The 26,755-nt window shown below is 37.3% G+C and overlaps 2 protein-coding genes across 2 annotated transcripts in view; one reads left to right on the forward strand and one right to left on the reverse strand.

Annotated features, from left to right (window-relative positions):
- The window catches only part of LOC5570243 (40S ribosomal protein S3), an 18,069-nt gene extending 2,984 nt beyond the window's left edge, over positions 1 to 15,085 (reverse strand). The window contains exons 1-2 of the mRNA XM_001658972.2: positions 14,930 to 15,085; positions 14,281 to 14,477 (exon numbers count right to left, since the gene is read on the reverse strand). Coding sequence (XP_001659022.1) covers positions 14,281 to 14,477; positions 14,930 to 14,959 — 227 coding nt within the window. The 5' untranslated portion in view covers positions 14,960 to 15,085. The remainder of the gene's footprint in view (positions 1 to 14,280; positions 14,478 to 14,929) is intronic.
- An 8,219-nt stretch (positions 15,086 to 23,304) lies between these two features.
- On the forward strand, positions 23,305 to 24,332 carry LOC5570244 (60S ribosomal protein L6). The gene has a single exon (XM_021849255.1). The coding sequence runs from the start codon at positions 23,388 to 23,390 to the stop codon at positions 24,180 to 24,182; it is 795 nt and encodes a 264-aa protein (XP_021704947.1). The 5' UTR covers positions 23,305 to 23,387; the 3' UTR covers positions 24,183 to 24,332.
- The last annotated feature ends 2,423 nt before the right edge of the window (positions 24,333 to 26,755 follow it).

Genomic DNA, 26,755 nt, shown 5'->3' on the forward strand with positions numbered 1-26,755 from the left:
GAATGTGTACACTACACGAATAGTTTATAATTACCAATTCAATGCATTTTCATCATTTACAAGAATAATTTGAGTTTTTCTTAGTTGGCAAGATGCCTATCAAAAACATCTTCCATATATGATGAAAAATAGCACATTTTACGATGTTGTTCTGAATGTTAATTCTTACTAATTTTATTGCATGTTTGATACCATGATAGACGGAACCCATGAAAAATGAAAGTATTTTGAGACACTGACGCAATAATTACAAAGATATCATATAACAAATCAAGCTGTCCGAAACTGAGGGACAGGAGGTGCTTAACGAAAATTGTAATTTGTCCATATTTAGTTCAATTATGGTACAAAATACATTCATACTATCAAATTAGAATTATGTTCGATCATGCTTGCGTGATCCAATGTATTTTTTCTTATTCAAAATAATTACTAAATAGGCTCAAAATTAAGGGGATACGTCAATTTTTTAAAGATTTTCAAACTTTTCTACTTTTTTAAAAAGGCATGCATATTTCAGATGTGTTATTTTACGCAAACATTAGTCTCCATAATAGCTTTCTTTTCTACTAATACAGCTTCTTGATTGGACCATGATTTCTCAATGTTTCGACTTTGTCCGGTATTGGGTGCTGACCGGCACTGGGGGATCTCCCCCTACTTAAATTGAAGATTTTAGCATTTTATTACTGTTTCATTTTAGTAACAGCTGAATCTGTTCTATAATAATTTATTTATTTTCTTCTCTGGCAAGCCGCCGAAGAAGCATAACAAGTGGTACAACAGGTACCATCGAATTCAATCGGATTGTAAACTTTGTAGATGTGTTTTATACGACTTATGTTGACTTCCAATGATCTCGCTTACTAATAGACGAAATACCGATAAACGAAGAATGGTGAATTTCTTTCAGATTTTATATGCTCAGGTGATGACTTTTGTGAATTGAGCATTTGTGAATATTCAATAAATATGGATTTATCTCATTTCGTCTATTAGTAAAATCGATTTTGCATGAGATAGAAAATATTACTGTGTGCGTTTGAAATGCAAATATCAAATGCGGGAACACCAAACGCGGTTAGATTTTTAATAAGGAAGGCGAAGTCAAAGAGTGATTTCATGATTGCTAAGTATCCTTTGGCTACTTTGTGTTACCGCATTTGCAGCTCAGTTATACTGGATTTGCACGTCAAATGCAAACAGCAATATCATCTTCTCTTAATTTTGCTCAGAGATACTCGAAAGACTGCAAAATCATTAGGTGGGAAGAATCATTTTCTTCAGGTGCTCATAGTTGAGATACAACACACAAAATATTAAATTTTAAGATGAAAAACTCAAATAACATGAAAACCATAAGAAATACAACTATGGCAAAGTTGTAGCAAATGATAAGTATTAAAACTTTGTAGAACTTAGTAGGCCAATAAATCGAAAAAATAAAACCCTTGAGAGCGACGATTTTTTTTTATTAAAAATAAGGTACCGCGGGGCAAGTGGGTAAATGGGGTAAGTGAAAATAATTGTTATATTTCACTGAATATGTGAATTAACTTTTTAAACTCATACGTAAACCTTTAAGGCCATTGAGAACATAATGATAGGTAAAAAATGTCTGAGATTTTTCAGCCATTATTGCATAAAAGCTATTATCATGACCAAATCATGAAACTTCTCTAAAATAAGGTTGCCAAATATTACGGTATCAATATGTTTACTTCGGACAGCCGATTAAAAGGAAGACGTTGATTGAAAAGCTCCAATATAAGAGAACGCACGGAAATCTTGTGGAATGTCTATGTAAAACTGGTTCAAAACATAAAAAATGAGGTAAAGGTGCATCCACATAAAAAAGTTTCTAAATACTCTAATGAAGGATTCCGTTTGATTTCTCCTGAAGAGTTATCCGACGTAATATCCGATTTTCTTAAAAACAAATAACGAGTGGTGGAAATTCTATAGAGCAGAAATACAATTGCTGTCCCATTATGTAAGAACTAACGTTGGAAATGTTGCAGTTATAATGTTGTCGAATCATTTCAACAAACATAATTGAACAAAGGAAAATTCAATTACCAAGAATAAAATTTTCTTTGTTTACACGTTACTTATGTTATTGTTCAATGGGACACCTTAACAAATGTTAAATATAATAGAAATCGTGAATGTAACTGTTAGTTTTTGATTTTATTGTTCAAAACGATAAACTTTTCACATGCCCCACCTGTGGGGCAAGTGAAAAGTAAGTAGACGTTTTTCAAAAACTTTTTCTGTACTTTTTTCTTCAATTTTACATAAAAATCAATTTCAATATACTGCTTATATACACGCAAAAAAAATTGTGCGGTAAAAACTACCATTTTAGGGGGTTAACTTAAGCGCTCGCACCGGCAATTTTCAGCAGACCAGAAATGCGCTTGATTTTACCATGTCTGTAGTCGAAATCAGATTGTTGTAAATTATTTCTGTCAAATGTACCAGTAATGTGGTGGGATGTACCGTAAACATAGTAAATTGGTCTGAAATTGCATGGTAGTTTCAAGAATGGGCGTAGTCAGCTAAAATAGTAATTTTTACTACAGAATTTTTTTCCGTGTATGTTTGGAGTCAAGCTAAAAAATATACACGACATCATTTGTTTTAATTGAGGGTCTCTAGAATTTGAAGAATCCCAACTATGCGAAATCTATTACCCACTTGCCCCACGGTACCTTACTCAATTATCGCAGCTCTTAAGCTAATCGTTTGCAGAGTTGCTCGCTGTCACTATTCACGCCTAAAACTTGCTGATTTGTACAGGCAAACTGCGATACAATACGGATCATTCTATATCACATCAACATCATGCTGTCTACTCCATCACCAATGCATTTATGATTGATAGCGATAGACTATGGATATCAATGATGGGTTAAGGCCGCACGGGACGGTGTTTTAATCACCCTCTCCATTTGAAGAAGCAAATCTCAAGAACCACTCAATATATCGATGCGAAAAATGTATCACTATAATTATATATATGTAGTGCACATCCCGATAAATTTTCATTCTAATCGGTTCACTAAAACTAGAGATTTGCTTCTGCAAAGTTTTGACGATAATTGTTAGAGTGAGACAAAAGATAGGAAAAATAACACGGTCTCCCGTGTCACCTTAAGTTCAATTTTAATTTTTTTTTTTTTACTGCCTGACAGCTTAACTTGTCAAGGCTGAACCCTCGGTCTGGCTTTTGCCAAGTTTCCCCTCTACCAGGACCAATACTCAGACGGACTAGGCAATGGCGCCCAAATGAACACTGCTTTTTTATTAGTATTGTGACGTGGTAGTTTTTAAAAAGTACCCACATTCCCTTGCTTTTGAGAAAAGGAAGCATTGTGAAAATCAGCAGTTCCATCAGAATTTGTTTGAAATAGTAGTGTAGTAGTGTCATTACTAATACTGTCTAGTCGAAATGGTTTTGAATAATTTGTCATTCAAGTGCTATTCTGATTACTCCTGTATTTCACGTAAGATTAAAGTCTTAAATGTCAATTGTCGTCAAGTCTGAACAAAATTAGGCTGTTTAATAGTAGTTCTAGTTAATTTCATTTTTGTTGTTAAAAGTATGTATTGGTCATTACGTTCATATATCCTTAAAAAAAGTCGCTTTCCTTGTCTGTTCAACAATTTTTCGAAACTAGCAAGTTTACCCTAATGATCGATCTCAGCGTCTTACTTTCAATAGTCATTATTATAGTGACTATTTAAGAGTAAGGCTACCTTAGGTTTCTATTACAGTCTCCTACAAGATTCACTTTTCGGTGGCAAATGCAATGCTTCACAACGCCTACTTTCTACTTGTAAATTTTGCGAAAATGAAGCTGGAATTAGATTATTTATACCGTTGTTACAAAAGAGGTATTTCTTATTATCACGGAGAAAAATCAGCACAGTTTGAAACAACCAAAATGTTTGTTGTATTTCAAACTTGTATTTTAGTTGTTTCAAACTATTGTTTTGTTGTTTTAAAACTATGTCATAAGTTTGGAACAAACTAAATGTTTAGGTGATTCTAACTCGAAATATTTGTCAAGTCAACAAAAAATATATTTGCTACAAACTAAGATTTTTTCGTTACTTCTATCTAAAATACAGTTTCTTATTACCAAATTTTGATTTGTTCAGAGCTGTTATATTCAAACTACAATTCTAGTTTACGTCAACATACTACTATGTTGTAGTGAATTAATAACTTGTTTAAAGAAAACGCAAACCAAACAACGATTAATTCTATCCTAATTTATAGTATGAACAGAGTCCGCTTTCATTAGCTTTATTCATCGCATGCCTTTTCGATTTATTCAAGCATTTCGTGTTCTGTTCCGAAATAAGAAAAACATCAAGTTCAAGGAAAACTCAACATCATGTAAGTAGTTTTTAGTTCGCTAGCAAAAACTGAATTTGATAACAAAGCAATCGTAGGTTTCAAGTTCCGAAACCGAATAAAGATGAAGAAGGCTTCCGACATCAATTTGGGGTTGAAACACGTTCAAATGTCGGCAAGAATCACTAGGTGGGTTGTATATTTTGTTTTATTTTGATATAAAAATAATTGTTTCTACTTTTTTCGATTACATTTCAGATGAAAACAGAATTTCCGATAAAGTTCACTGGGGCGTAATACAGCATATTTTTCATGTAAACATTTCATCGAATCAGATTTCAACATAAATTCCAATTCAAAAATAAAATTATCAAGAGGATCTAATTTTGCGTAATTATATACAAATACAAAAAACAGAAAATGCAGGGAACGCTTTCTAACGAAACATGCCCATTGTTTGATTCAAACAAAAATGTTGGTTGATTCAATCCAAACATTGGTTAATCCAAAATAATCGATTTGGTTTGTTTTAGGAGCTGTCAAATTGAAACAACAATGGGATGGTTGTTACAAACAAATATTGGTTGAATTTAACTAGACGGCCCCTTGACCATTTACCTAAGATTTTAGTTTGTTTCAACAAACACGGGAAGTAAAAGCAAACTAACTTTTTGTTTGTGCAAAATTTAATGTAAAATGTTGGTGGAAATAAACTAAAGTTTGTTTGTCTTTACCAATATTTTTTCTCCGTGATGGCAATGTTAAACCATATTAAAATAAGATTGTCGCAACTTATTTCTACTCAGTGAATCTACTAATCATTTAAAAATCTTCAAGCGCAAAAGTTACTTTTAAAATTGTAGAAAACGATGTATTTGAATATTGAACTACCTCAGATATAATTTCACAACTTTCAGGCATAAAGGACAATTTTGGATACCTTCAGCAACCTGATTATACCATTTTTCATACATAAGACGTCACTCTATTAAGATCATTACTATGCTTTTTTATTGGAAGGACTTTCTTCCTGAAATTTTGATACTTCTTTTTCAGGTGAAATTACAGCCATTGTCACTTTCTTTGAACTTTTCCATAATTCTTTACAGGGAATTTATTTTAGTTAATTTTTAGAATTCCGATTTGATTTTTTTAATTTAAACAACCGTACTTCCAGAGAAATTTATCTATTTTTTTTAACGGAATGAATTCTGTAATTGAATAACGCGCTAATAATAAGTTGCAGATGTTCGTTTTAATGTGTGATGCCTCCAACAACCCTCGATTTAATTCCACTAAGAATGAGGTTTCAATGAGTATCTTTCAAGTACTTTTTTCGGGGGTTTTGCTAAGGGGCTGTCCATTAATTATGTAAGGGTTTATGGGGATTAATTTTCATACAAAAAATCTTACCATGGGTTGAAAAACCCCTTAAATTGTCTTACGTAATTAATGGATCGCCCCTAACGTAAGAACTTCATGTACACTCAGAACACGACACGAGAACGGACATAACACATATTGTTCTTACAAACAATTAAAAAAGGATTTAAATTTACCTTTTCAGTCGACCGGTTTCGATCTTGATCTAGCCCATCTACGAGACGATGTCCGACTAACCTTCCAAGTAATCTCACAAACTATCAAAGGATTATCAAACAGATTCCTTCAAATTAAATCCCTGGTATTTCTGATTTCATGGATTTTATGGATTCACAAAGATATCTTAGATAATGATGTTCATATTTTTTGGAGAATTTCCTGTATATTCTTAGAACAAAAAACAAACTGGACATATCTGTAAGTAAGCTACTCAATAAAATCCTGACGTAACGCTTGGAATTCACGACATTTTCATAAAATCCTGGAAAATTGAAAAATCAAAATTGAAATAGATAGCAAAATGGCAAACTTCAAAATTCGAGCACTTTGCGGTATTATCTTTCAGAAACGACATGATAAAATGTTCAGGAAATATCCTGTCCTGTCGCAGATTTGCGCTCTTGAAATTTTGAGATACGTTTTTCATCTTCACCTAAATACGATAATTTTCATTGGTTGTTCTCTATATTTCGTTTTAGTTAAACAACTTGGACATTTTGGGCAAACTTGTAAAGATTGACATGATTTGATGAAGTGGATTCCATTTTTTCCTCTCGATTTTGAAGAGAAGACAATGATTTGATCTAGGAAACTTCGGTACTAAATATTAATAAAGCAAACAAAGCCAATTTTGAAGAAATTGTTCAGAGAGCACTGTTGATTTCAGAAAGTTTCGAATTCTAAGAATAAGTATAGGTAGTAAAGTACAGCTTAGTCTCATAAAGCGTTTCCTCAATCAACTTGTTCGATGTTGTAGTATTGAATATTTTTCCCTGACCTCTAGTGAAATTCCCATACTTTCCCTGACCTTCCAGGTCAAAAATCGAATTCCCTGACATTCCCTGATTTTCCAGGTTTTTCCAGGTAGTCGACACCCTGTTTTGAAATATGAACTTTGGAGACCTTATGTTTGAAACTAGTGACTTCTATTTAGTATTACTGTTTACATTACGGTATGCATTTTTCCATGAATTTCATCAGAAGCTAGAAAATATATTGATTCTCTAATGAACTTCTTTAAGGAATACTCCCATGAAATTATTTCAAGATAAATTCAAAAAATCATCCTAATTTCTTTTAAGATAACCCCAGAAATAACTCCGGAATGAATTTCTTTAGGAAAAAGTCTTTCAAATTTTCTAAGAAAATCCAGGAGTTCATTCAGTGGTTCTGCAATCCAATTCACAAGCAATTCGTCCAAGATTTCTGTTTAGGACATTTCACAATCTTTTCTCCAGTGATTTCCTTCAAAATTGTCATTCAGTTTTTTAAAGATTTTAACCGAATATTTCTCCAAGAAAACATTTAGAAGGTACACCAGAGAGTTTTCGGAATCAGCTTTAATGTGGCCACTGTATGAAGAAAGTTTAAGAAAAACGCTTCAGTGTGAACCATTTGAGGAACGATTGAATTGGATAATCATATTTCCTGCATTTGATTGAACCTACAAATGACCATTTTCGGGTGCCCGGGACGCCTTAAATTTACGATAAAGTGGTCAATTTGTATCTAAACATCTGTGCCAAGCTTATGGGAACACATTTTTGCGAACAATTATATTTAATATCTACTTTTAAAGATTTTGTGTTTATTATCTTATCAATCTATAGCCGGTTCTTCAGGACATTGAATCCGAGTGGCCACATCCTGTACATTCTGAACGGCCTCCAAAGTTCTTCGTTTATAATACTGAATATCAGATCTTAATGATTTATGCAAATAAAAATTAGTGCCATTGCAAATAAATAAAGATAACTTGGCATGTCCAAAAAAAAACCCTTTTTTACCCGACCTGACCCAATGACCCACCAACAGAACTCCGGCCACAGGAATATTGCCGAGTTTCTCTGGCCACTTTTAGAAACTAGATATGTTTACGAATATATTAAAAAATAATTATTTGAATCCGTGAGGTATTCGCTGAGCGGTGAGGCTTTTAGTATATTTGCTTTCATTTAGGCCTATACGGGTTAACAAATAGCAATCTCTGATGAAACTTCAGTAGAAATTCCTTATGAACTCTTGCGAGGATATCCGAAAAAAAAACCTCCTTAACTTCTGGGGAAGTCTTGGAAGTTTTCCTAGATAAAATTGTAAGAAAAATTACTCACTCAAATTAACTTTTTATTGGAAACGCTGCACTGCCGTGAATCGCAAGTCAGCCCCAACTGTTAAAAGTAGGGCTGAGATATTTTCAAACTCGTTTTCCCATACAAATATGCAGTCAAATCCAGGGGATTAGAACTTGTATCAATCCAAGTGCACCTTTCGGAAAACAATATAGAGACGACCAGAACACGGTTTATTTTTGTGTTCTGTTTCTGTTCGGGATGAACCACTGAGATCAGTTTTCTGTGTTTTTTGTGGTATACCCGTGTCCTTTGTTAAGTGCATGTCGTTCTACTCCATTACTATTGAGAAATAATGAAGTAGTCGTTTTTTATAGAATTATCATTCTTCACAATTTTGCATGAAGCCTCTTTAGAAAAAAATCCCGCTATTCAAACCTTTTGGAGAAACAATTTTTCCATTAAACTCTCAAAAGCGCGCCCCTTAATCAGGCTCGGCCACTATGCTGGTTGTATGATACCGATTTTGACCACTCATCGGTACTCTAGCGTATCCAATTATTGCTTATACTTATAAGGTTCAAAGCCGTTTTTTGTAACTATGACCAGTGTTGCAAAGACTCATTTCCCCGAAATTCGAATTGTGAAGTCATGAACTGTTATAACTGTGCATTATATTCCTGAGATGGAGGGGGAGGTGGTTGGACTTGAAAGTTGCACATGGGATCCGACAGTTTCGATCTCGGTGGGCTGCAATTCAAGTTTCGGTGAAATGATTCGCACTCACTCACTCACTCATTTCATTTAACCGAAACTTGAATTGGGTCCTAAAATTTTCAATGAAATCTTGTATTTATTTAATAACACGAAAAAGCATGTTACTGTAACTACTTTAGTAATTTTTTCCGCTCAAATAATGGCTATATCATGTTTAAACTTTAATTTAAAAATTTGATCCATAAATGAACCTTGATCATGTTTGACGTTCGCTTAGTCGACAAAAACACCACAGGGGTTTTAGTTCGACCACTGGGATTGTTCCTATCTGACATTTCGTAAGGAACACGGAAATCAAAATACACCTAAAATTTGAGTTTAAGCCAAAGGATGTGACAAAATCTAAAAAAATGTTTTATGGGCTTAAACAAACGGAAAACATTAGAAAATTGAGTAAACATGTGTTTTTGGCCTAAACTTAAGCGTTTGGCACTAAAATTGGGACAGGGCTTTAGGACCCTATTGTGGCTCTCTGGGATCAAAATTGATCGATTTTGTGTGCAGTACTCAAGCTCAACCATCTGCTTTTCTATCTTAAGAGGATAGAGCATGGTTGTAGTAGTTCGTGGCTTCGTAATTCGGAAAATGTTATTTTCGGGGAAATGAGTCTGAACAACACTGGTTTCATCTCATTAAACATTTAGATTCCTTGAAACAAGAAGCTTGTTTAGAATGTAGGAGGTCTGCTACTCTACTGATTCGGAATCGTTTGCCTCCTAGATATTCAAAAATAAGCACTTGATCTTGGAAAGAACTTGTCTCATGAATTGAAACTAGCCTCAGATGCTGTGAGTAATTTTTCCACTTTGACCACCTCATCATCTAGGACAAATAGGTGGGTCTTAGTGACTTGTTACTCTCTTATACTCTTCCGATCATAATCTATCAGTATTAACAAGAACAGATAAAACAAGAGTGCAATATGGTAGATCTTACCTTGTAACGCACCTCGACAAGGTGATCTACTCGCGTTACAAGGGGCTGAAATCTATAGATGCGCTGATCTGCTATTACTATGAGAAATTTGAGTTCAAAGTTTTTTTTTCATAATTTCAGTGTTGCTTTGTTAATGCAGCTGAAACAGGGCTGGTAGCAGTTAGACAGCAAAATAATAGTGACTTTAGTGACCAAAATGATCAAAATAGTGACCAAAAAGTGACCAAATAGTGGCCAAATAGTGACCAAAAAGTGACTTCAAAACTACAAGTTTTGGTCATAAAAATGGCTAGAAATAAAATACGTTCTATGTGTATATAAACCAATCTACTGCCCATAAATGCATATTTATCACATTCGTCATTTTTGACAATTGGGTTGACAAAAATCACAGTTTTTTGTAGCTTGATCGAAAGAGCACATTTTTCTAAGTATGACACAATTTTATTGCACTTCTAAAAGGTATATGATAAATGATTCAAAAAGATTTCAATCCGTCGACATTCCAGGCCACGGGAAATTGTGAAACTTTGGATTCTTGCTCAATTTTTAACGTAGATTCAGAATATGTTAGAAACTGGATACCCCTTTCGTGTTAATACCGTGGAGAGTAGAGTGTTCATACCGGGACAAAAAATTCAGGGATTTAACAAATTTCGGGATTTTCCGTTTCCCGGGATAGTAGTTCTGACACCCCGAGAATCTCGGGATTCCCGAAATGTACGTAGAATTTGATGAAAACCACTAAACTTCAATAAAAACAATGACATTTTTCTTATTTGATAAAATAGAAAACCATCATTGAAAAGAGTAATTATTTTCAAGATAAGACCAATGTACCAAGTAAGAAACACATATTTTTCCGTCCGTCATTGAAATTTGAACTGGGCATCGATGATTGTGGCTAATTCATCTCACGATTGCGAAACAAAGAAAACCGCTTGGTTTTGCACTGAGATAACTGAAAAAGTATCAGCATACTTTCTGCATGTAAGCGCAAGTAGTGATACTTTTTCGAATCAATATTACTTATGTTGACTGAGTTTTATCACTTTGAAATTGTGAGCTGCAAAATCAACCTGGCATGCAAAATCAACGAATGACGGGCTACTTAGCTTTAATGCTTTTCTCTTCATAATTAGCCATTTTTGTAAGCAAATACTGAGAAAGCTAATTTGAAAGTACATCTAAAATTTGATCAATAATTATCAGTTATTAACTTTTAGCATGATATTCTACAATACCTTTAATTATCATTAATTGTTTCTTTTGTTCTAAAGTTTTGATGAGTTTTGAAATGTCTGAAGCAAACTGCTTTAATATTATGACTGAATTTTTTACCATACTTCTATTGTTCCATGTGAATAGGAATCTAAGCAAACATGATACTGACATGTGTTTATGGGCACTATAGAGAATTTGAAAAAATCACTAGCAAACCCATAATTAGTCAAGCTAAGATTTGATTTTTATTAAGTTCATCAACAGAATACAAAAACCATATATGAAATTGTTATAATTATTGGAAAGCTACATTATCTTTTTATTTCATTTAAAAACTTTGTATTGTTGGATTTGTACTTCCATTTCTATCAAAATACTAGTTTTATTGAACATTTTATAAATCCCGGGATCCCGGCACTTCCCGAGACAAGCCAAGATTTTTGTCCCGAATCCCGGGACGAACAAAATGGCCGGGAAATGAACACTCTAGTGGAGAGTCATCAAATGATAAACAGTTTCAGTCAACTTACTGTTATCTGTGAGTATATTCTAGAAAATTTAAAAGTTGTTTTGTCACATTGCTACATGTAGCAGCATAACCGTCATATTGATAATATACATGAGCCTCGTAATGTAGTAGAAAAGAAACTCCTATCAATATTATTTTCTGACTATTCACCCAATATTGGGTATGTGCTGTATAAAATTTCATCCAATATGCACTTTTTTTGCCATAAAATGTATGGTTTTCAATTTACTCAATGCCTACTTTGGTCGAATGTTACAAATATGGAGTAAACAAACCCCGGATACCATTTTTAGCAAAATTCCTGTTCATTAGCACCCTTACTGGCAAAAAATCATTTAAGATTTTGAAGTAGAGATGCAAAACTAATCACTTGAAGCATTTCTTATCAAATCTGTGGAATAATTCGAGGGAAAATTTTTAGTTGTAGACAATATTTTGGCGACAATTGTGAATGAATTTCAAACAAAGTCTGAAAAAAATCCTGATAGAATTCAAAGTTTAAAAGCTAAATTCGTGGCAGAATGTCTGTAAAATTAAACCATTTCTTCCAAATAAACAACAGTAAAGGCCCAAACGCAATGATAGCGGAACGGCAACGGAAAGCGGAACCGGTTCGCCAGCATGGATCTCGACTGAATTGTCAACGAATGAAAGTGAACTGACACTGAGTCGACAAGCATGTTATAGTTCATGCTGGCGAACCGGTTACGCTTTCCCTTGCCATTCCGCTATCAATGCGTTTGGGCCTTAACTCCAAAACGCAACTGATAGCGGCGATTGACGAATTCGAGATAAACCGAATTAGAAAATTATTGCATTCATATTAAAATATCTATATTTTAACTGATCGTTTGAATAAATGAATTAGGTTTTGAAAACAATCATATCACTCAGTGGCGGCTCGTAATTACACGTTTTTTCTGATCTACGAACCTGAAAATGACTAATTTTGCACATTTAGATTATAAAACAAACAGTAAACGCTAATTTGTTATTGTATGAACATGTGGATTTGATTATTTGGAATAGCCACTGATATCACTAGTAATTAATTATTATTGTTCAACAACGTTCAAGCATTCATTATAGAGACGTGTTTGTGTATAGAAATAGTTTACCAAAGCCGTATGAATAACAGTGTCAAGAGTTGATTCATGGATAAATGTATAGTTTATTTGTTGGAATTTCAAATACAATTTCTTATTATTAATAGTACTCGTTTTAGAAGTTCTGTACGAGTTTCTGACAAACTCTTTGAATTTTTTGATTGTTATTTCTATATATCTCTGGCTTATTCTCCGGAGGAGTTTTGATGATGTTTGGAAAGGTAACCTGACTTTAATTTCATACTCATCAGATCACGAAAAAAGTGACTTTAGTGACCATTTTTGTGAAAAAAAGTGACTTTAGTGACTTTTTGTTGAAAATAGTGACTTTTTAGTGACCAGGTCGAAAAAAGTGACCAAGTCACTAAAAAGTGACTTGCTACCAGCCCTGCTGAAAGATCATTGAAAGATATGCATAGAAGTGTAAAAAAACTTAAGTTTGACGCAAATGCAGGTGGGACTGACTTGCGATTCACACCAGTGTACGAGTAATTCGTAGATGAAATCTCGCATAATCTGGGATAACGCCCTAAAAGCCATTGGTAACCACTTGTGTAGCTCGTTGTTTCTGAGCAAATGAATGTATAAACATCCAAACCAATACCACTGGCAGGTAGATAATGATCCTTTCTTCACCATAGAGTTGTTAAAAAACGTGTAAATTCATTCAAATCCTCAGAAACAACAAGCTACACACATGGCTACCAATGGCTTTTAGGGCGAGATCATAATTTATGCGAGAAATGTTACAAAAATGCCTAGATTCAGGGCTGCCCAAACTAATTGAACCGTGGGCTATATCGCAGAAACAATTTTGTCTAGCGGGCCTATTTTAAACATACGTATTCGCAATAAATCTAGCAATGGTCAGTAAACAATTTTTTTTCGAAAATTTGAAATTGAAAAATATTTAATTGCTGATAAACATCCTACTCTACATTGTGAGTCTTTTTTTGTGACATCATGCAATAATGTTGCGGAATATATTTTGAAGAATCTAGCAAGGATTTTTGACCCTGGTATCTGTGAGATTAAAGCTTAACATTAAAAATAATGACTTTAGAGACCTTGCATTAGAAATAGAGACCAAGTCTCTACAAAAAGATCTGCTACCAGCTCTGTTGGGGAAGAGGTGAAGGAATGGATCAGTCCCTAGAAGTACTCCATTTGTAAACATTTGAAAAGGGCCCAAGAGGTCTTGAGCCTTTTATCAGTATCGTTGCTGTTGAGCCCTTTTCAGCCCGCCCATGCAAACTAACAGCACTATCAGAAAGATTGATTGTTAGCTCTTCCTGATAGTGGTATAGGTGAGCGTGACCGAGTTGAATTGTGCTCAACAGCGTCTTGCAAAGCCAAAGTTTACCAATGTCTATGTGCCCTTTTGATATGTTTGTCAAGAAGTGTGTAGCTTGAACAAACTAATGGATTTACACGTTATTTAATAATACTATGATGAAAAGATCCTCATCTATCTCTCAGTGGTTATAGTTTTCATTTCGATTCATACATTCGCCTAAAAACAACAAGCTACACATTCGGTTACCAATGGCTTCTAGGGCGAGATCATAAGTTATGCGAGACTTCTATTAAAATAGTGATCATGGCTCTAAAAAGAAACCCGCTACTAGTCCTGCTTTCAAATAACAAATCTGTCGAATTGGGTAAACTCACCTCTTCTGGACAACGGCGGTCAACTCGCGGATACGACGTCCCTTCTCTCCGAGGACATTCTGGGTACGGGTGGCCATGATGATGATTTCGGTACGGGTCGGAGTGACACGGACCTCCACACCGGAGTAGCCATCCTCAGCCAGTTCACGAGTGAGGAACTCGTTCAATTCAGCACGGAACATGCCATTGGCAACGAACTGTCGGAAGAGAGCAACAAAAACATCCGGAATTAGAATCTCCTGATCATTGTTTACCATTATACCCATTTGATGACACAGTGCAGGGTTCCGTTTTCGAGGTTATGTATCGGCCAGTAAACACTGCCAGGTTCTTCGGGAAAACATCCGGAATCAATCACTAATCTACGACCCTACGCACATTCGTCACTTCACAACACGATTCGAATCCCTAGATATTCCATCTTTCCAATCCATTAAACGCAATTCACTCGAATTAGCATCCAGAAGAGCTTCGTCCATTGATGGATCGGTTTCACCACTGTAATTTACCCCCGACGAAATTCGTCCACCGTCAACCGCGGAATTTCCGCAATTTCCCGGCCCGCCCCAAACCAAATCGACACTTGACACATTCCGGCCGGTCCCTGCACTGCTCAGCACTCCCCAAAACAGCAAAAAGTGGCCATTACCCGGCGTTTTTTCGACACAGCGTTGTACATTTTGTACGGACCACAACTTTAGCAAAACGTGGTAGAAGCAGAAAAGAAAGATGTCAGGCCGAACGAGAACCGATCGCTGGCGAAAAAGAGCACAAAAACGAAGAAGAAAGTTTGCGTTTCGGCCGAACGCAACGAGTGACAGCTGACAGCTGTCAAATGCGCCCGCGAAAACGCGTGTCAACGTTGACTGCAAGAAAAACGGGATCGGGCATGTGAGTTCGACCGCTGGCTGGCAGGGTGAATGATGCTAAGAACAAAATTTACAATATACCAAAAAAGCGATTTTCGTTCTATAATTTTTTATAGTGGGTACGAATTGTAAATCATAAAAAATACCGAGCTTTATGATTGAAAACTTCTGAGGTTCAGTAATAAATTTTACTTTTTACTGAACTGCGGTAGCTGTCAGACCCAATTTTGCAACATTTACCGAACAGGCCGAAAAGTCAGTAAAAATAATGGATCATCAAAATAACCAAAACGGCCGCTATGGAAAGCATAGATAGCGCCACCGTAGCCTTGTGTGTTTGACAAAACAGCAATGCTGTCACAATGTTAAATCCCATATACAGTGGTGCCGTTGTTTTGATGCGATGAGCACTAACAAAAACTACTTTCAATGATCCATTCTGACTCTGTATTGAACTACGAACAAAGCTCGCCTCACAATCATCTCTCACGTGGGCCGGCCCAAATAGCACAGGTCCAAAACACGGGCCAAGCCAAGTAGCTAACGCTGATGCTTCCTCGGGCTGCAAATCTCTAAAATAATGATATCTATCTACGCTGATGCTTTTCAAATACGCAACCAACGGGATGTCTAGCAGCGTTGTGAGCCAAACTAACACATTCACAAAACATGAACGGTAGGCGTACCTCGTTACGTATGGACCAATGCACGAGTTCTAATTTGACGTGTGAGCGGTACCGAATCCACTAGTTGCCATGGTCACGGTCATCGGTTGAGCGGAACAGCATACTTAGGCTGTGAAACGTTTCACTTATTCGTTTAACCACAGATAACAGATGTTTATGTCCGATTGTAAAACTGTGTAAGACAATTAATGGTGATTTTAAGTGGCAACACAAGTAGAAACATCGTGGTGGCGCTGTTATCGCTAAGTTCCCATAGTGATGTCGGTGGTGAATATGAAACATTTCAAGATACTTATATTCACCACTGATTGCAGCAATACGTTGTGTGGCGGCGTTAGTGTTTTCAACGTGTTTTAGTTTGAATATTTACACAAGTTTTCAGAAGATTTTTGTTCTAACATAAACATCTGTTATCTGTGGTTTAACTTTTAGTTAAAATTTGACAGATCGATAATTATTTCCCCTCAGGTTAGAAATAACCCTGCTCTGGAGCATGGTTAAACTTGACATTGACAGTTCGAAAGTTATTTTCTGCTCTCGTGAATTTGAGAATAACTAACCATCTGTCAACTTTGTTCTGAAATAACTACTCGACTGTCAAAGCTCAATTGGGTCGACCGCGAAGTTCAATTTAACCATTTGAGGGGAAAATAACTATCGAAATGTCAAATTTTAACAAATAGTTAAACGAATTGGTGAAACGGTTCACAGCCTTAGCTTAATGGCCGGTTTGCTACTGACAAGAAAAGGAATCGCCTATCTCGATGCGTGGAAAATTTCTCCCAAGAAATGGTCAAGAAAATCACATTTTTCTGATCGCAGTACGAGAATAAATGTCACTTAAAAGGGGGCTCTCTGTAGGAAATTTCTTGACCCTTTCAATCAAGGAATTTCTTTACTTTTCTTGAGCGAAACAGCATACACGCAAACAAATTTTGTTGTATAATCTACCGAATCCATGGTAGAATTAAGAACTGCACCAACGATTTTCAACCGATTACAAAAATCTGTTAAGTTTACTAGAATCTGGTAAAAATCACTGAGTCGTGTAGTAAATGTGACTATGTCCATAGTAGCCGCGACTACAAAGCATTGTATTTCAATCCGTGACATGCACCGTACAACACAGTATGGTGAAAAGTACAATGCCAAACTTGTCAAATCTAGAATGTTTCTAGTCATAAATACTACAACTCTGGTTGAATAAACAGAATATATTTTCTTGTTGACTATGTTATGGTAGAGTTAACAGATTAATGTAGTCGGTTGAAAATCGTTGGTGCAGTTCTTAATTTTACCATGGATTCAGTTGTTTCTACAATAAAATTCATTTCAGTGTACTTAGCTTAAGCAGTTAAAATTGTGCTGTGCACACATTCCCGCTTGCACATCAGTTTTGGGCTTATTCACAAATTTCAAAAAACATCAACTACTGAATAGTCGGTAATGAATCATTGAAGGTAGTTTTTGTCAGTGCTCATCGCATCAAAACAAAGGCGCCACTGTATATGGGATTAAACATTGTGACAGCATTGCTGTTCTGTCAAACACACAAGGCTACGTCGGCGCAATCTATGCTTTCCAAAGCGGCCGTTTTGATTATTTTAAAGATCCATTAGGGCGAATACAGAAGGGCCCAAATAGCCGTAGCGGTAAACGCGCAGCTATTCAGCAAGACCAAGCTGAGGGTCGTGGGTTCGAATCCCACCGGTCGAGGATCTTTTCGGGTTGGAAATTTTCTCGACTTCCCAGGGCATAGAGTATCTTCGTACCGTAAAACGGGGTAACTTTGATAGTTTTTTCGAAGAAAACTTGAATATTTACGCTTGCTGTTTCAAAGAATAATAATTTATATTTTTAAAACAAGTACTGGCATCGTAGCTATCGATTGCTGTCGATAGATTTCCAAAAGATTTATTATGAATGGATATATAATTTTTCATATAATCGAAAGTTGGTTTTCTGTTTTGGGGTAACTTTGATAATGGAGTATGAATCGAACAAAATTGAATGAATAACGAACATTTGTAGGGCATTGCATACCTCTAGGCGTTTAACGTTATATGGAAATATCTGACTTAGATTACAAAAATGGTCCCAGTTTGTGAGAATGCTATTCGCTAAGAGATTTGAGAACGTATTCAAGTTCTATGATAACTAGGCTGTCAACGATAAGTGGCCAACTATTCAAAACTACATCAAATAGTGATCGTAGAACAGATTGTTTGTAAGCGTTTCGAAAATGCTAAAATTATGTCAATTTTTAATATGCGTACAAAAAGCCTCAAATGCACTTGATTAGAATGAAAATAGCTTTGACATGAAGTGTCTTACTAATACTCTTTACTTTTGCATTCGTTTTGCTTAACTGATTAACAGAAACTTCGTTATTTCGTTTAATATGTTGTGGGTCTCGTACTATCAAAGTTACCCGCATTATCAAAGTTACCCCGTTTTACGGTACCTGCCACACGATATACGCATGCAAAAATGGTCATTGGCATAGTAAGCCCTCAGTTAATAACTGTGGAAGTGCTCATAAGAACACTAAGCTGAGAAGCAGGCTCTGTCCCAGTGGGCAAGCATGGGAAAATTCACTCACTCACCCGAACGCTACCGATAAAATATCTGCAAAGTATCTGCTGCCACCGAATGTTCAATGACTGGCGAACGCTACTAGGGTGAGCGCAATCCCGACGAATCGTAAACGATTGAGATAAACCGAAAATGAAAAGATATACGGAGCGGAGAGAGCACCTATCCTCTCTTAGATTGGACACACGAAAGAACGGGTTCGCCATCCGACCACTGAAAGCTTCCTGCGAAATGTACAGAATTTGCGTTCACTGAAACATTTCGCCTTGTGTATTACCAGTCAGTGAACGCTCTTCAGCTCTCAAATACGAATGCCACTCGTGCGGAATCGGAATGTAAAGAATCATTCGCTATAGCAATCGGATGCCTTCGGCACAAGGAGTCGGTAGTGAATCATTCTGTTGCCGTTTTTGTCTAACTTGTCGCTCGGCGAACAAGAAGAAAGCGCATTGGAAATTGAAACACTCAGCTTGGTCGGAGAAACGGCAATCTCGCTCTTGACCGCTTGTGGATGTGAGCGAGATAAATGCAATATTCGAGTGAATGTTTCCCATGCTTGCCAGTGGGGACGTAACGCCAGAAAAGAAGAAGAAGACATCCTCGGTAAAGTCGTGTTTGGCGGATGTAATTTTAATTTTATATTATGTTTGCCGATTGATTTAATCGCATGATACATTTTTTTGTAGGATCCATTACTATATTACTTTTGTAACAAAGCATTTAATTTATTTACATATTGTGAATAACATGTTAAAATAAATAAAAATCCATCATGCGCCATTCATCAAAATTTAGAATTATGATGGGGATGGACCTGGTGTAGGGGTTAGAACACACGCCTCTCACGCCGAGGACCTGGGATCGAATCCCATCCCCGAGATAGTCACTAAAAATTTCAGTAGTGACGACTTCCTTCGGAAGGGAAGTAAAGCCGTTGGTCCCGAAATGAACTAGCCCAGGGCTAAAAATCTCGTTAATAAAGATAGAAAAAAAAATATAGAATTGTTGCGCCCCTTGAGTTTTCGTCTCCTTCAGTTTGATAGCAGCGAGATTGCGCCTTTTGATCTCGTCCTTCTGGTTTGACTATCATCAACTTCGCCGTTTTGCTACGCTCTTTCACACGAACCTTCATCACTATCGCCCTTCTGCAGACTCAGTTTTAAATGCGCCCTGCTGCCACACTCAATCTCAAATGCGCCCGGTTACCGCAGGGGGAGGGAGATGGGCAACATTGACATCAGAGTTCGTATCGAAAGAAAATATCAAATGCGCCTTTAGGGTTCATTCACATATTTTATAAAGCTGAAAATAGTTACTTTTGATAAACACCAACCCCCTCATAACGCTTTCTATATGAACATTGTACAAATTTTGTATGAACCGTAACATAAAGAGGATACCCACCCACCCCCTTCAGTGTTATGAAATTTGTGAAGTAACTCTTATGTTTTTCTCACTTATTTCGTGAAAAACGTTATTTTTAAGGAACAGACGTGCATTATATGATTGTAATTTATCAAATAAACTGTTAGGTGAATAAAACTCAGTTTGTTTACATTTGTCAGTTAGGCCGTTAATCTGGTCCTGTATTGAGTAAGACAGCGGTATACTCATCCTGAATAAGGCTATCCTTGAGCACTTTCCTCGATAGGACTGACAGCTAATACCCGGTCAACCAGTCAGTGATTTTCGATAGCGATCGATATAGATTCGTTTTGAATCGTTAGCGATCGCCATCGTTGGTCAAAGATCTATAAAGAATAGGGTCCTAAAGCCCTGTCCCAATTTTAGTGCCAAACGCTTAAGTTTAGGCCAAAAACACATGTTTACTCAATTTTCTAATGTTTTCCGTTGGTTTAAGCCCAAAAAACATTTTTTTAGATTTTGTCACATCCTTTGGCTTAAACTCAAATTTTGGGTGTATTTTGTTTTCCGTGTCCCTTACGAAATGTCAGATAGGAACAACCCCAGTGGTCGAACTAAAACCCCTGTGGTGTTTTTGTCGACTAAGCAAACGTCAAACATGATCAAAAGTGTCAAGGTTCATTTATGAACCAAATTTTTAAATTAAAGTTTAAACATGTTATAGCCATTATTTGAGCGGGAAAAATTGCTAAAGTAGTTACAATAACATGCTTTTTCGTGTTATTAAATAAAAACAAGATTTCATTAAAAATTTTAGGACCCAATTATGAAGACTGGTTGGTCGGGTAGTGTGCATGCAACCGAATGAGAGGATAAACAAAACATGCGAGTGTTATCAGAGCTTGACATTTTCTTTTGAAATCGAATCAGTCACTCCGATCACGAAACGTCAAAAGCTCATGGTAAACAAAACACCAGCTGATCGCAGCTGCCTCATTGATTGCCTTAGAGCATCTTTAACGGGGGCCACTATTTGGGTGAGTGAAATGATCACCCACAGAGTTGTCATTTTAGTTTAGTCACTCATTCTCACACCGGTCGCTACCATATTTAGTAACTCGTTTCCGTACCAGTCGTTGCTTTTTGGGTTATCACATTGGGTTGTGAAAATTATGGGGATCAGTTTTGGTTGGGAATTTATGGAACTCTGCTAGAATATCTATTATATTCTGGTGCGGAATTATTAGAATACCAACGGAAACTTTTAAGATTGTTTATTAATCCGACTGGATGCTAATTTGATTGGAATCCTTGCAAAACTTACAAGAAATATTGTAAATTTGACCGTATTTCTTAAGGTTCCGACTGCAATCCTTGGGATTCCGATTGGAATCCTTGACATTCCGATTGGAATCCTTGACATTCCGACTGGAATCCTTGGGATTCCGAATGAAATCCTTGGGATTCCGAATGAAATCCTTGGGATTCCGAATGAAATCCTTGGGATTCCGAACGGAATAACCAAAACGTTTGACATCACAATCCTGAGGATTCCTGTCGGAAACCCGAGGATTCCCTTCGGAAACCCGAGGATTCCCTTCGGAAACCCGAGGATTCCCTTCGGAAACCCGAGGATTCCCTTCGGAAACCCGAGGATTCCCTTCGGAAACCCGAGGATTCCCGTCGGAAACCCGAGGATTCCGTTCGGAATCCCGGGGATTCCGTTCGGAATCCCGGGGATTCCATTCGGAATCCCGGGGATTCTGTTCGGAATCCCGGGGATTCCATTCGGAATCCCGGGGATTCCATTCGGAATCCCGGGGATTCCATTCGGAATCCCGGGGATTCCATTCGGAATCCCGGGGATTCCATTCGGAATCCCGGGGATTCCATTCGGAATGCCGGGAATTCCATTCGGAATCCCGAGGATTCCCATTAGAACAGCAACAATTTCAATCGGAATCCCATTCCAGTCGGAAGGATTTCGGGTGGAATCCAAGTATTTCAATCAGAATCCCAAGGATTTCAGTCGGAATCCCAAGAATTTCGGGTTGAATCCCAAGAATTTCGGGTTGAATCCCAAGAATTTCGGGTGGAATCCCAAGTATTCCGGGTGGAATCACAAGTATTCCGGGTGGAATCCCAAATACTCCGGATGGAATCCCATGTATTCCGAGTGTAATCCCAAGTATTCCGGATGGAATCACAAGCATTCCGGATGGAATCACAAGTATTCCGGGGGGAATCCCAAGTATTCCGGTTGGTATCCCAAGTATTCCGGATAGAATCCCAATTAATCCGGTTGAAATCTCAAGGAATCACAATGATTCCGGGTGGAATCCTAAGTATTCCGGGTGGAATCCCAAGTATTCCGGGTGGAATCCCAAGTATTCCGGGTGGAATCCCAAGTATTCCGGGTGGAATCCCAAAATCCCAGAATTGGCTTCTTTAGGGGTATCAATTTTCTTACATATTCTGAATCTACGCTAAAAATTGAACTAGATTCCAAAGTTTCACAATTTTCCGTTACCTGGAACTATTTTAAAAACACATTTGAAATTAGTATGGAAATCACTTTTGAATCACCCCTCGACAAATTTTACTTCGGGACGAACTGTCATTGTGTAAATTGAAACGTCATTGAGTCAACGGATTGAAATTTTTGTTAATCATTTATAATATCAACATTGAGATAATGGAGTGCAATAAAATCGTGTTATACTTAGAATGCTGTGCTCTTCCGATCAAGCTGCAGCAAACTGTGAATTTTTCTTCACTAAACAACCCAATTCTCCGAAATCGATAATCTTACGAGGAATCGAATATTTCAAAAACTTCTATCGGATTTCAAATAATTGCATTAGATTCCTAGTATTCTTATTAAAATCTTGAAGTTTTACCCGAATCCCAAAAACTTTGTAATTTCCACTTCAGGCGCATCAGATTTCCAAAACTCCTACCAGAATCTCAGATCTTCCACCTTATGCTTGAATTCATTCAAATCGAATAGCAGCGCAACTATCGCGCAGCTAAATTTGCTCACCCGATGCTTTCCGAAAGCAGCGCTGTCTTTTTGCTACCCCGGTTAGCAGCGCCCGGTACGGATCAGCGTAATGATGCTGCGCCATGTAATTTAGTTTAGTCGCGCACCGTTAAGGCCCAAACGCAATGATAGCGGAACGGCAACGGAATGCGGAACCGGTTCGCCAGCATGAATCACAACATCTCGACTGAGCTGACAACGAATGAAATTGGATCAACACTGAGTAGACAAGCTGATTATAGTTCATGCTGGCGAACCGGTTCCGCATTCCGTTGCCGTTCCGCTATCATTGCGTTTGGGCCTTTAAGCTTGCTCTTATGAACCTTTTACCCCGATTAACAAATTATGTTCTCTTGTACAAACATTCGAACTAGTTGACCGAGTCCCCCAAACTGCAAGAATCCGAAACGCAAACGCAATCCTGTCAAAAGTGACATGCGTTTCGCGACGCTAGCGCCGCCACAACATCGGTGTCAGTGGTTCGAAGCGTAACCTCAAAAGGGAGTTCTTTTCTACGAGTGTGTTTCACTTATTTACACGTGTTTTGAGATGGCCCCGACCAAGGAAAAGGCCGCCGCGGCCAAAAAGGGCGAAAAAACAGTGAAAAAGTCCGCCGGTGCCAAGACCGGGTCGCTGACCGATGGAGTCCGTCGTTATTTGAAGCGCAAGCAACGTGTGCAGAAGAAATTGTTCTCCCTGAAGAATGTGAAGCGAGTGCGTGCCGAAAAGCCGAAGGTCGCCATTACTGTTGTGAAGAAGATCGGCGGTGCTAAGAATGGAGGTGAGCGCACGGTTCTCCTGAAGAAGAACAAGAGCTTCTTGCCAACCAAGTCCCTGGTCAGGAAGCGCTCCGGAAAGAAGTGCTTCCGCAACCACAAGCGCAACATCCGCAAGACGCTGAAGAAGGGTAAGATCCTGATCCTGTTGGCCGGTCGCCATAAGGGAAAGCGTGTCGTCCTGCTGAAGGCCCTGAAGTCCGGATTGCTCCTGGTCACTGGACCATTTGCCTTGAACAGCTGCCCGATGCGTCGTATCTCCCAGAACTACGTCATTGCCACCAAGACCCGGGTCAACCTGAAGGACTACAAGGTACCGAAACACATCAACGATACCTACTTCCGTCGCCAGCCCAAGAAGAAGAACTCCCGGACCGAGCGTGACATCTTTGCCGAGAAGGTCGAGAAGTACGTTCCGTCGGAGCAGCGCAAGACCGACCAGAAGGCCGTCGACGATGCCGTGCTGAAGGCTATCAAGAAGCACAAGGACGGCAAAGTGGTCCAGCGTTACCTGAAGTCGATGTTCTCGCTCCGGTCGAACCAGTTCCCGCACCGTATGCAGTTCTAAGGAGGTCTGTCTCAACAGTTCAAGGAAGATCGTTTATAAGGTTTAATTATAAAGAATTTGTCACCAACAGCAAGAACACTGGATTGTTTCCTGGTATGGAGAAATACATTTGAAGATCGCTATCTTTAAAAGTGAAAACTTACGACTGAAGTTAATGTTTTTTAAGGATACTTTGAACTAAAAAGAAAGTTCCTGGTTGGATAAAACGCTGTGTGATGTTCTGTGGCAATCGTAGACTTGCGTAGCCGTTGAGCGCTTTAGCGGATGGTTGGGACATCTTTCGAGTGTATTTTCATGTTTTAAAGAACTTCAGTTAATTAACAAACATTGATTTTTTTAGAGGACGACCGGATGTTTACATCGAACGTGACGTCAGTCAACAAATCCAGTAAATAACAGACGGATCAAAAGGATTGTTTTGGATTAATTTATCGTGTACATAAAAAGTGTTAAGTTGATGTTTGCTTCAAATCAATTTGATATATTTGGTATACTTGTTCCTTGTACCACATGTAATAAGTCCACCGAATACAACGAAAAGATTCGACGGAACATTGAGCTTTTATAACACTGAAGGATACACTCTGCGTAGGAGATACGTGGTGGACTTCTAGCATAAACTAATTATCTCGCCCTAAAAACCGTTGGCAGAGTTGGTAGCGAGTCACTTTTTCTAAGTGGTCACTAAAAAGTCAATATTTCCGTGATCTGGGACATACGGGGAAAAATACTCTTTCATTCTTGTTTACGGCGGATCCACGGCATAACACCTATATAGTACACCGTGCAATGCGAAAAGGCTTTCGATCGAAATAGCATTCGAACGTAAAGAAGAATGACTGTGTGCGGTGACTGTGTTCAATCCTAGGAAAAGGACCACAAACATCAATGGAGTGCGAATTAACTTTTTTAGCTACGCCACTCCCAACGATTTTGTCTATCTCCTTGAATAGCACGGTTGGTACGATTGTCCTCGTTTCTTCCCTCGCAATATTAACACTTCACTGCCCCTCTTTGCACAACAGTCCCATGTTGGAAAACGACATACTGAGAAAAAGACGATTGAAATGTGAAAACAATTTCGCTCCATTTTGAGTCTTTATTTGGCCTAAAATGTGTTATATTTCTACATATCACTGTTTGTTGAGTTCACGAACAAACCTAATAAATTTCTTTTGAATTCAAGTTAAAAATTTGCCTAAAAATGCACAAAAATCGTAGCGAGACTGTTATGCGAGTACCGTTAAACGGGGCTTCTTTTGACATTATTTCCACATTCTTTAACTTTGAGGATTTATAACTCTTATAAGGTACCGCGGGGCAAGTGGGTAAATGGGGTAAGTGAAAACAATTCATATATTTTACTGAATATGTGAATTAACGTTTTAAACTCATGCGTAAACCTTTGAGGTCATTGAGAACATTACGATAGGTAAGAGATTTCTGAGATTTTTCAGCCATTATTGCATAATAGAGTGAAAAATTGTTAACCTGTCAATTGTTACTCCGTAACAAGTTGGCGACGTACAATCTTATTTTAATATTTTCAGTGGAAAAAAGTTGCGGAAAATAATTTCCTGTACCACTTCTTAGTTGTCCTCAGTGACAGTTTCAAACTGCAATAAAAAAAGTTTTAGAATTATTTCGACGTAGACCTAAAAATAAGTAAATTTAAACACCGTCAATTTTCTTATCAGGCGGGGCAAGTGAAAAGTTTATCATTAGAGGTTGAATTTGTGTTTTCTCTTTAAGTAGTCATAAGTAAACATGATTCGCAATTATCATAGAAAAACATAACGTGCTGATAATTCAAGAAACACTATACTCAAGCGTTAAAAGCTATTAGAAATCCAAATTCTCTAAAAGATGTTGCCAAACATTACAATATCAATATGTCTACTTCGGGCAGCCAATTAAAACGAAGACGTTGACTGAAAAGTTGCAATATTAGAGAACACACAGAAACCTCGTGGAATGTCTATGTAAAGCTAGTTCAAAACATAAAAATGGGGTATAGGTCTATCCACATAAAAAAGACCCTAAATACGTTTTTGAAGGATTCCGTTTGATTTCTCCCGAAGAGTTATCCGACGTCATATCCGACTTTTTCAAAAACAAATAACGAGCGGTGGAAATTCTACAGAGCAGAAATGCAATTGCTGTCCTATAATGTAAGAACTAACATTGGAAATGTTGCAGTTATAATGTTGTCGAATCATTTGAACTAACATAACTAAACAGAAGAAAATTGAAGTGAAAAGGATAACATTTTCTTTGTTTACATGTTACTTATGTTATTGTTCATTGGGAAGCCTTAACAAATGTTAAAGCTAATAGAAATCGTGAATATAACTGTTTGTTTTTGAATTTATTGTTCAAAACGATAAACTTTTCACTTGCCCCACTTTTGGGGCAAGTGAAAAGTAAGGAGACATTTTTCAAAAACTTTTTCTGTATTTTTTTCTTTAATTTTCCATAAAAATCAATTTCAGCATGCTGCTTATATATGGTGGGAGTCAAGCTAAAAAATATACACAACCTCATTTGTTTCAATTTAAAGTCTCTAGAATTGA

The sequence above is a fragment of the Aedes aegypti genome, chromosome 3 (genome assembly GCF_002204515.2).
Source record: "Aedes aegypti strain LVP_AGWG chromosome 3, AaegL5.0 Primary Assembly, whole genome shotgun sequence".
Taxonomy (NCBI): Eukaryota; Metazoa; Arthropoda; class Insecta; order Diptera; family Culicidae; genus Aedes; species Aedes aegypti.

Coding starts and splice junctions, on each gene's coding strand:
- LOC5570244 (XM_021849255.1), top strand. CDS start 23,388: ATGGCCCCGACCAAGGAAAAGGCCGCCGCGGCCAAAAAGGGCGAAAAA.